At 33.8% G+C, this 11,782-nt stretch overlaps 1 protein-coding gene across 7 annotated transcripts in view; it reads right to left on the bottom strand.

The window, feature by feature from the left end:
• Positions 1-1,466: 1,466 nt before the first annotated feature.
• Positions 1,467-11,782, bottom strand: part of PPIG (peptidylprolyl isomerase G) — a 43,079-nt gene continuing 32,763 nt past the window's right edge. For all 7 annotated transcript variants that reach the window (XM_060106509.1, XM_060106508.1, XM_060106513.1 and 4 more), the window contains 5 exons: positions 9,115-9,328; positions 8,165-8,326; positions 6,682-6,769; positions 5,067-5,203; positions 1,467-4,880 (listed from right to left, as the gene is read on the bottom strand). In XM_060106509.1, coding sequence (XP_059962492.1) covers positions 3,764-4,880; positions 5,067-5,203; positions 6,682-6,769; positions 8,165-8,326; positions 9,115-9,328 — 1,718 coding nt within the window. In that variant the 3' untranslated portion in view covers positions 1,467-3,763. The remainder of the gene's footprint in view (positions 4,881-5,066; positions 5,204-6,681; positions 6,770-8,164; positions 8,327-9,114; positions 9,329-11,782) is intronic.

Raw genomic sequence — 11,782 nt, 5'->3', positions numbered from 1 at the left:
CTGAGGCAAAAGACACCTTGCAATGTGAAGCACTATGACTGAACAATTACACTAGAACTTATTCCTAAACCTGGAAATTGTCACTGCTGGCTAAATTCTTAAAAGAAGTTCAGCATTGTTAAACTCTTTGCTCAATTTTTTCCTAATACAATTTCTGTATCCCCATGGGTAAAATAAAAGTATCATTTTAATTGATTTATCTTCATTATTTAGCTTTTAATAAAAATAAAGGCCAAATAAGCTAATACAATGATTTAAAAAATACAAAAACGAACTGTTTATGATAGTATAGTTTATTTTATACAATGTTTAACTATAAAAGTTGATAGTTTCAGAGTTTCAATTCTGTAAAATGCAGTTTGCAGAAAAGTTTAACAGTTACTAATGATAAGAGAAGCAGCATTTTAATACTAATTATACAATTGCAACAACAGCTTTATTCCTAAATTTCATTAAAAAAATATACATCACAGTGACTTCTGAGCTACGAAAAGAAGTGCATTAACTTCATTTGTTTTTCCCTTCCGTAAAGAGAGCAGCCATAACTTTTAATATCCCCACATACAAATACCCAATTTATTTATCCTTCAAAATACTATAAACACACAAAGGGGGAACAAAATATACAGCATGTGCTTTTGGTAAACATAGGAATTTGCTTGAAAAAGGGGGGTGGGGCAGACACACAAATCAATCCCACCACTCCCCCCAGTACATAAAAACAAACAAAACCCCTCAACAACTCCCTTCTCCAACCTTGCTGATGGAAATTTTCAAATTCCACAAAGGTTCAAAGTGTGATGAAAAAAACTGCCACCCAGAGTAAAGCAAAATCAACTACTAAAACCATACTAATTTGTTCCACACACTAACCTGAAAACAAATTAGAACTGTCAGTAATTACTACTACTGAAAACATGAGAAGCCCAGTGTGTTCCCGTTCCCAATATTAAGAAATTTTTACTTTTCAGTTTCATATCTTCCACTGAGTACAGAATCAAAGGCCATTAGGCAAAGCCAATATGAATCAATATTATACTTGTGCAAAGATGGATTTATAAGACAAATTCTTTGAAACTTCTGTGAGGGATCTGATTAAGAAACTTAGAAACTACAATGCTCTATGAACTCACTACCTATAGAGTAACTTAAAAATGTTTTAAAGCAACCTAGTAGCTTCTCTACAAGCTCTTTAACGTTAATCTCTCTGCAGTGTCAATTTCTGTGGCAGATGGTTTACCTAGAGAAAATTCACATGAAATAATCATGAAAAAATTTCTCATATATTGCCAATCAAGCAATAAAAACAAACTAATTTAAATATCTTTAAGAGGATACTAAATCAAACATACTTTGAGGTAAACTGTAAGCTCAAACCTAACTATTACCAATTTGGCAGTAAAAAATTAAATAGTTGACTTTTAGGAAAACAGTTGTTCAAAGTAAAAACTAAAGGTTGCACAACTATTAAAAATGTAATGAAAGGATCATTTGATTAGTGTACTATTCAGATGCAAAGGCAGATGAGGTACAATTAATGCTGTTTGATCATTTTCTAAACGTTATATTCTGAAAATAAAATCTAGCTGATTGTCATCTCTCACTTCAACTCCTTCATATATCTGTTCTATTGTAAAAACAGCTAACGAAGTTTTTTTTTAAAGGCTTATAATGTTTAGCATGGAATTGCTTCTTTGATGACCAAAACTGAATACTACTTAAAGAAATTACTATTTTTTTCCCCTATGGTTACTTGTCTATAATTCTTAGTGGATAAAGCTCCGGGATCAGAGAACATAGAAGTATTTTTACTTAGCATGTTTTTTTTTTACAATATAATTATTAGAAATCCTTTCTTAAACAGCACCTTTCTTGAAGCTCAAATAGTTTATAACAAAGACTTTTTAAATGCAGTTTACTGAATTTAAGACAAACAATAACTAATTTAAAACATATAACATTATACAGCTTGGGGACTCAAGACTCAATTATCTCTAAGGTTTGTGGTCAAAGTCTCTAAGGATTCAACCACCCTGGATTATCATAAACATCTATTACTTTTACCATAGGAAAAAAATTTGGTAAGACTCTGCTAAGGATATTTGTTTCAAGATATTGCAAACAATCATTACCCTATTTGTTATATAAATGGCTACCACAATGCCAAATGTATCATTACTGTATTAATCAATAATGGGAAGTATTATGCTAATAAGCATTGCTTTGCTCAGTACAAATAACACTGAGTAGCTATTGGGTTTACGAAGGAGCCACCTTGGTAACAGAGTAGCTATTTGACACTACTGACAAATATTAAAGTACAAAAGCACTCTAGAGGCAACTACTAATTGGAATTCTGAAATTTCTTTTCAAATGAGGCAGGTTTTGTGTTTATTGGATGTTCAATATTTTATTTAGAAGAGAAATTACAGAATAAAAGGCCACACATCACTAAAATAGCAATATACCACACAAAATTCTAAATGGACTTTGGATATCTTTAGTGTTTCACACTATAAGCTATCAAATTTTGCAACTTTCTACTCTATGTGGCAATGTTATACATGCCAAGTTAAAATAATGATTAACAGTTATGGTATAAAGCCCCCTGAATAGAAGAAACCAGAGTCATAAACATGCTACAGCCTACAGTGATACATAGATAAAAAAGATGCATTTTCTTGCCGGTTGAAACTCACAGTTATGAGAGTTAGAGAAGTCAGTTCAAGTTAAAAAAAAAAAAAAACATGCAACATTAATACTCAACTCTATATAGGTCAGTGGCCAAAAAGAGAAATCTAAGTTAATGTGTCAATACTAACAATTTTTAGAATCTGTCTAACATAAAGACCTGCACAAGTGGTATGTTTTAGTGAGAAAACTATTTTTTTCATTTTAGAGAAGGGTAATGGTAATAATAATAATAATAATAATAATAAAACATTCCCCCAAAGCAAGTTTCATCTCTTCAGACCAACAGCAACACAGAATTGAGAATTACAACCTGATCTTCAAGGTACAGTTCTTGTCAGATGCTGTGTAACAGCAAGCCAAGCCCAATCAGTACATCAACTGAAAAAAATACTCAACTATATTTATAGACAGTGAAGTAAAACAAAACTAAAGAGGAAAAATATTAATATGAAACAAGCTACTGGTAGAACTATAAAGAGTAACATGAAGTGCAATATAAATAACTATCTATTTTAAAGCACAAATTACTCTAAAATCAAAAGTGATGACTTAATATCTCAAGTTATTAGGGTCCCACTTCTGTGTAATTAAAAGCTGCTGCTGCAAGCCTCTGTTATAAATGCAATAGAAAAATCTACACAAGATTTCTTCTACCTAGTGGCTTCTAAGGTTAATCATGAGAAACACAAGCTTTTGTAACAATGTATTCCAACAATCAGTTATGTTTGTTTCCAACTGGCCGATCACACAAATTAGGGTGTAGAATAGCATGTTTGCTACTGGCTGATTGTTGCAACACAAAAATGCATACATGAAATAGTTAAACACAGCACACAGTATTACACCAAAGTGTTTTTCTCATTTCAAGTTTATTAAAACTTTTGCAGTACAAATTATCCAGGTTGCAGATTATCAAAAGATCGACTCAATAAAGTCCACATTGGAGAAAAAAAAAAAAAAAGGACGAACATAAACCCAAAACAAAAGAAAACAACATAAAGGGGATTCATCAGCAAGTCTCTAAAACTTAAAATTTGAGACAGAATGGAAATAAGTTTATATAACTCACTCATCCACTTTTGTCTTCATCTGTTCCAGGGCTTGATTCATGATCAAATTTTTTATTTTTATCATGTGTGTGGTCATTTTCTTGACCCTTTGATTTTTGGTTTTCTTTTTCCACCGAGGATCTGGTCTTCTCATCCTCCTTATTTTTCAAAGTGGAGAACTTTAATTCAACTTTAATTAATTCCTGACTACTTTGTTTCATTTTTGAGAACGGACTTTGATCTCTATCAGCCTTTTTTTCCCTGTTACTATTTGAGCTACTATGATCACGATTTTTAGAGTACATTCTCTTCTCACCCTCAGAATTCTCTTTTCTGTGTGAACTTTTACTTTCTTGGTTTCTGTATTTTTCTTTGTTTCTGCTTTGACTTTCTTCTCTCTCTGAGCTCCGTGAATCTCTCCTCCTTCTCCTCCTGTCTTTACTTCTTGATCTTCCTGGCGTTGCTCTTCTCTCTCGGCTCCGTGACCTTCCTCTTCTTCTGTACTCCTGTTCTCTGTACCTATGATACTCCTTGCTTCTGCTGCGATCTCGGTCATGGCTTCTAGACCGCACTCTTCTGCTCCTGTCCCTACTTCTGCTTCGTTCCCGTGTTCTACTATTGTAACTGTGTTTGCCTTTAGTTACATCGCGTTCTCTACTCCTAGACTGTGCACGTCTGTCCTTGTCCTTACTTTTATTATGATCATGCTCATTGCTTTTGGATTCTAACTGTTTAGACTTCTCTTTACTTCTACTCCTTTCCTGATCTTTTCCTTTAGAATCAGACTTTTCTTTTTCTTTAACATTCTCATGATCCCTTTCTTTACTCCTTGACCTCATCCTCTTTTCTTCATGTCTATTATGCTTTGTATCTCTTTCCTTACTCTTGGATTTCTCTTTGCTCTTACTCCTACTTTTCGATTTGGCCCTTTTCTTTACCTTGTTTTTATATTTATCATCTTTTTCTGAATTTCTTCTGATGTCTCTCTCTTTGCTGTTAGATTTATGGTCTTTAACTTTCTTTTCCTTTTCACTTTTTCTGTTTGGACTCTCAGAAACATGCCTATGCTCAGTTATTTTTTTCTCTTTTACTCTAACTGGGCTTCTTTGATTTTCTTTTATTTCATTTAACTCACTCCTAAAAAATGAAGAAAAAAAGTTTTGGGGAAACTTTATTAGGAAAACAATGGTGTCCATTATTGTTGAAATGATATTCTATTTTCCTTAAGACATTCAGAAACAATTGAAATGGCTTTAAATGAAATAATTTTAAATAGTTAAAAAAAAACTTGTTACTACATTTGAAATAAGAGTTAAATCTTACTTATCCCCTTTGATCCATCTTTCACCACTTGATACCCTCATTCTTTGAGCTCTCTGCATCTCCTGCCTCCAATGTGGAGGAGTCTCACTACGTCTGAAACGATCCCTTGATCTGGATCTAGAAGGAGTTCGATAACGCTTTAAAAAAAGAGGGAAAAAATTAATACATAAAATATAAAAGCATTATAACAATTGCTAAAGTATGCATATTTCTAGGTTCAAAAAAATGTCTGATATTTCCATGCCTTCTAAAATAACTAAATTTCCCAATTTTCAGGTAGGAAATCAATGAGGCATAATGTGGTTTGATATCTTTGCTTTCATTGCTAATGAAATGTGTGTTTATATGTTCTTGTTTTAAATATTTCTTGGGTTTAAGATCTAAAACAGTAAATATCGATAGCTATATCCCACATCAACAAAAGCTCTTTTGAATCCTCAATCATTTTTAAGAGTGTAAAGAGGTCTGAAGACAAAAAAGTTTGAGAACTGCCATGAGAATAGTTAGGAAGCCACTTATAGTTCAGAGAATATACAATGGTGAACTGACCTAAGATGGCAGGAGTGGAGCTTGAGAGAAGCAGATAGATTTCAGAGTATTTGGGAGGTTGAGGTTGAACTGACAGGATTTGGTGATGGATAAGTTATATAGTTATAAGGTAGGAAAGAAAGGGGAGAAACAAAGTGATTCTTGGGCTTCAGGTCTAAGTACTTGCACAGGTGGCAGAAATCTAAAGGTGGGTCAGGCCTGAAGAAGTGTTTATGCTCACCATTGTATATGATAAGTTTAAAGTGCCCATTAGGCACCTAAACAGTTATCAAATAAACCTTTGGTACCAGAAAGGCAGATGAAAAACTGACAGTTATCAGCATACAGGTACCCACTGAAGTTATGAGAGTGATGATATTGCCCAAGAAGCATATGCAGAGTGAGAAGAGTTAGAACCCTGAGGTACTACAATATTTAAAGATCAGGTAGAAGAGCACGAACTAGCATTGGAAATTTAAGATAGACTGGCCAGAGACAGGAAGAAAAGATGATGGAAGCAAAGGGGAAAGAGTATTACAAGGAGGGAGATTAAATAAGACAAAGACTGAAAGGATCCAATGGATTCTGTGACATGGAACTGACCATAAAGCAAGTGCTGTTTTTCAGCAGAATGGCAGAAGACAAACTGAAATGGCTGAGGAATGAGTAGGAAGTGAAGAAATAATATACTAAGTATAGCCACGTTGGTTAAAAGTTTTGAAAAAACAAGAAGATATTTAAATTCTGATGAGGAGAATCCAGCGAAGAGAAAGAGTATGAAATATAAGAATAGGGTTAATTTTTAACAAGCATAGGGACACAGTGGTCAGGAAGTAACAAAGGGGTACAAGAAAAACCTCAATCTCATTTTATACCATGTACATGTAAAATCCATTAACATCCCATGGATTTTCAATGTGGAAGAACCAACACAAAGAAGTTACTATAAAAAGAGAACATATAATTCAACATCCGTATCTACTCTAAATTTTAACTACTTATGTATAAAACAATACTTAAGAAACACTCTAGGATTATTTAAGATAAATGCAATACTATTAGGACTTCTGGGAAAAGAATCACCTACCCTTGGTCCTCTTCCTTTAATTTTCCTGCCAGACCTAGTAACTAAAAGTCGCCTCTGGTATGAAGCAGGCTGGGAGTTAAGTAGATTACTAGAAGGAAGCAAAGGGAAAATTAAAAAACATTATTTTATAAAAATAAATCTGGAGAACATAGCTTTACTGATCTACTAATAAATTTAAAGTCTTACATATATAATCAGTGGTTCTCAACCAGGAATGTTATCAATCCTAGTAGTTATCTGGAAAAGCATGGGAGCATTTTTACAACTGTCAATGACTAGAGGGTGCTATTGGTACCGAGTGACAAGTCAGGAATGCTAAAATCTTGTAATGTGTGAAGATGAAGAACTATCCTGTTCCCAAATGCCAACTGTGTCCTGTTGAGAAACACTGTTATATAATCATCACTAAGATGAAGTCAACTTGATAGTGCTAAGGAACTCAGAGTAGGCTACATGCTGTTGAGAGAACAATTTTAAAACTATCTGATTCTAAAGTATCTTACTAGCCTATAAGCAGTTGTTCACTGGTAATAAAATTAGAGAAATGTAATTAATGTGAATTAAACAGAGACAAGATGGTCTGAATTAGCAAAATGTTTAATAACATGCTTTATACCAGAAAGGGAAACTATTTATTTTCAAATAATAATGAGTTAATATTTAATTAGCACTAACAATATCTGTGTGTTATATTTGAAAAATGCATTCTGAAGTAGTTCAAATATCTTCTCCTTAATGTTTACTTCCTTAGAAACACAATTTCCTATTAACTGAGTAAAGTAAACTCAATCCAATCCATCAAAATTATCCCAATTCAAGTAACCAAGACTTATTTTTATATTTTTACTATATTGTGAAAGTATAGGGGGAATGCTCAGAATTTTATCACTTTTAAACACGTTATTTCCAATTATAAATAAGAGAAAGATACCCATCTTTTTTCCTATCTTTGGACATAATTATTAAAATGATTCATAAAGATCCAACAACTTCTAATACTAATAATGTGAACTTATGTAGAAAAATTTTCAAAGTACTTGAATATGCTGTCAATTTTCAATACCACAATATTGTAAACCGGGCAAGGAAAACAGCATTTTCCCCCATCAGACAAACTGAAAAATAAAGGCTCTTACTTGCTTAAAAGTTTAATGTATACAAATAACAGAGTAAAACACTTGTTTTAAATGGAATTTGTTTGGAATGCCACTTAACATATCTTTTTGCCATTTGCAGTGCTTGTTTTTTTTAAAATTAATTTAACTTTTATTCAAAAATCTGTCTGAATTAAGTCAATTTATCTTTTCAGCTATGTGGTTAGCAAAAAGGAGCTTTGCTAACATTATCCCATTAAGAAATTTCAATCTTGGGACAAGGTCACCAATTAAATCTTATCTAAAATAAGCGAAAATGGTTTTTTCAAAAAGAAAGGTTCTGTGGTAGAGAATGTAGGGCAGTTTATAAAATAAACATATTCACATACCACTCTCTCTCTCTCTCCCTGTTCTTCCTTTCTTTTTCATCAGCTTTAGGAGGACTTTTTCTCATTAGGAATCTATTTTCAGGTATTGGAGGGATTTCTTCTGGACGAACAGTAGACTGGGGTTGTGCTTCAAGATTTTCAGCCTCACTTTCACTAGATGCACTTTAAAAGAAACACATAAAACAAATTCCACTTGGTTATTATGTACCTACCCCGATTTTCCAATTGTTGGTATTTCTTTCCTTTGTAATATGTACAATATATACACCATTCTGTCCCCCATCTCTGACCAAAGATGCAATTACATGGGGAAAATACTCATTCCTCTGACAAACCAATCAAAAACCAAAACCAAATGTTTCTGTTATCACATTCTCAAAAAATATTTTCCAATAAAATGGAACCAAAATATGATACTTCATGCATAATGCCCTCTGATAAATTTAAAATACTTGAAAATATAAGTAAAGAAACTGCTTTAGAGGCAACAGGCTTATAAAGATGAGTTTTAGTACAACCATAGATGATTTCAGACAAAACAGAAAAGAAATATGCTGACATTATCTGCTTTCTACCCTATGCTATCATAGGAGGAAAAAAAATAAAGAACAAAAAAGTGAGAGACTGCTACAGAAAATAAAGAAAACGATAATTGGTTTCCTATAATTCTCACTAATCTTATATTCCTCCCATAAAAATACAAACCTATATAACCAAAAGGTCATTGAGTTCAGACAAAATGAACTGAATGCTTTTGTTGAAAATTAAAATGAATGTACCCAAATTTAATCTATAGACTGTAGAATATCAAAATGGTCTTATACTTCATGCTATGAAACATTTTTCACTATTTTCATGTTCCGTATAATTGATCCAAAATCCCAATAGATTTATATATAAAGAGAAGGGAATTAGAATACAAAGTCAGTACTGTAAAAGTAAATTAAGACCTTTTCTTGCTTTTCTTTCGCTTCTTCTTTTCTTTCTTGTGTTTACGAGAATTTTTCCTATGTTTCTTCTTTCTTTTTTTGGATTTCTCTTCAGAAGCACTTTCAGAATCAGAAGAATCAGAAGAGGACTGAGAATCGCTTGAACTATCTGAGTCACTGGATGATGATGAGGAGGAGGAGGAGGATTTATGTCTTTTCTTTTCTTCTTTCCTAGCTTTAATAAAAAGCAAAACGGTTTGGTGAACACTTTCTAGACAAACTTTGTAAATGGGAGTTTAGATTTTTTTGCAGATTCTCAAAGTCCAGTATTTAACACTCTTAGCTCATCCAGCTATTTGACCTGAGGGGTACAGGAAAGGAGTTAAGACTCAAGATTAGAATCCAGATCTCCAGATTCATGGGTGAGAGTTATATCTGTATCTAAAGAATTTGGGAAAATAGGTAAATCTAAAACATTAAACTAAGTTAATTTTAGGAATCATATGAATAACATAATTTTTAAAGGCACAGAAATAACATTCAAGAATCCCAGATTCTAATCTTTTTGTAGTTTTCAACTTTTTCTCTTATTATCAATATTGGAAGTACAACTGTAGGAGAGAAGTAATAGAAAAAATACTATGCATGAACGTGGAAAGATAAGAAACACGATTCCACTGGCATGGGCTTATTCAATGCCTGAGTATTCCTCTAATGATTAACAAATTTAGCTTTGGTTGAAGAGCAGACTTACAACAGGGGGTACTGGTAGTCATTTGCCAATGATTAATAACTATGTTTTGGGGTCTCTACAAAAGTAATTTCAAATTTAAATTTTATTTTGGGTTAAGGAAGTTTAATTTTAAAAGGGGTCCCAAAACTCAAATGCTTTAAGGATGAGGAAACTAACAAAAATAAGTGAGGTTAACCAGGAAATGAAGAAAGATATGACAGACTAAACAGAGCTTCGCCCACCTAACAGTATTCTAATTCAAACCATGGTGGACTTACAGAAGTGAATTCAACAATCTGATTAAAAAATGGGCAGAGGACCTAAAGAGACATTTTCCCAAAGGAGACATACAGATGCCAACAGGCACATGAAAAGATGCTCAACATCACTAATCATCAGAGAAATGCAAATCAAAACAATGAGATAGCACCTCACACCTGTCAGAATGGCTATTATCAAAAAGACAACACATAACAAGCGTTGGTGAGGATGTGGAGAAAAGGGACCCCTTGTGCACTGTTTGTGGGAATGTAAATTGGTGTAGCCAGTATAGGAAGTAGCAGCACGGAGGATACTCAAGAAGTTAAAATAGCAGTGCCATATGACCCAGCAATTCTATTTTTGGGTATTTATCCAAAGAAAACGAAAACACTAATTCTGAAAGATATATGCAACTCAACCTTCACTGCAGCATTATTTACAATAGCCAAGATAAGGAAGCAACCTAAGTGTCCATCGATACGTGAATGGATAAAGAAGATGTAGCTTGCACACGCGTGTGCGCGCGCGCACACACACAATGGAATATTACTTAGCCATAAAAGGAAGGAGCTCCTACACCTTGTGACAACATGGATGGACCTAGAGGGTATTATGCTAAGTGAAATAAGTCAGACAGAAAAAGGCAAATACTGTGTGATTTCAATTATATGTGGAACCTAAAAAACAAAACAAATCAACAAACATAACAAAACAGAAACAGACTCATAGATATAGTGAAGAAACTAGTGTTTGCCAGAGGAGAAGGCAATTAAGGGGATGGGGAAACAGGTTTATGGGATTAAGAGGTACAAATTTCCAGTTATAAAATAAGTCATGGGGATGTAGTGTAGAGCACAGGGAATATAGTCAATAATATTGTAATATCTCCATATGGTGACAGAGAGTAACTAGACTTATTATGGTGTTCATTTTGTAATGTATAACAATATCAAATCACTGTTGTATACCTGAAATCTATAGGATATTTTAAGTCCATTATGCCTTAATTAAAAAAGAAGTAAGTGAATTCAGACTAAAGCTGGGACAATATGGATATATGGATAACTTCAATACAGTGGAACACAAAATATACTAGAATCCATCAGTTCATAATGATATAGGTAAATAAAATATAAAGCATTTATCCTTCTTATCGTATATGAACTGTTCCACTGGCTAACCAAATAGTAGATGAAGGGAAGATGCTCTTTATCAAAAGTACTCCAAGAATAAATGAATAAGGAATTACAGAGTTAGAATATCACCATTTCACAACTCCTAAGGAGGCACTGCCCACCAGTGGCCACTGCAGAGCACAGAGACAACCTGTCTTTTTTTTTTTTTGCGGTATGCGGGCCTCTCACTGTTGTGGCCTCTCCCGTTGCGGAGCACAGGCTCCGGATGCGCAGGCCCAGCGGCCATGGCTCACGGGCCCAGCCGCTCCGCGGCATATGGGATCCTCCCAGACCGGGGCACGAACCCGTATCCCCTGCATCGGCAGGCGGTCTCTTAACCACTGCGCCACCAGGGAGGCCCGAGACAACCTGTCTTAAGTGACTCTTGCTCCCATCAAATAGAATTTTAAAAAATCAAAACTATATCTGATCAATTTTCTAGATATAACTACAAAGTTATACGAAATAGAAGCACAGAAGGAACACATTACATAACACAAGGATGCAATCCGTAAAATTC

This window comes from Mesoplodon densirostris, chromosome 8, assembly GCF_025265405.1.
Source record: "Mesoplodon densirostris isolate mMesDen1 chromosome 8, mMesDen1 primary haplotype, whole genome shotgun sequence".
Classification (NCBI taxonomy): domain Eukaryota; kingdom Metazoa; phylum Chordata; class Mammalia; order Artiodactyla; family Ziphiidae; genus Mesoplodon; species Mesoplodon densirostris.
Note: the sequence above shows the minus strand (reverse complement) of the source record. Positions and strands in the feature narration are given on the sequence as shown.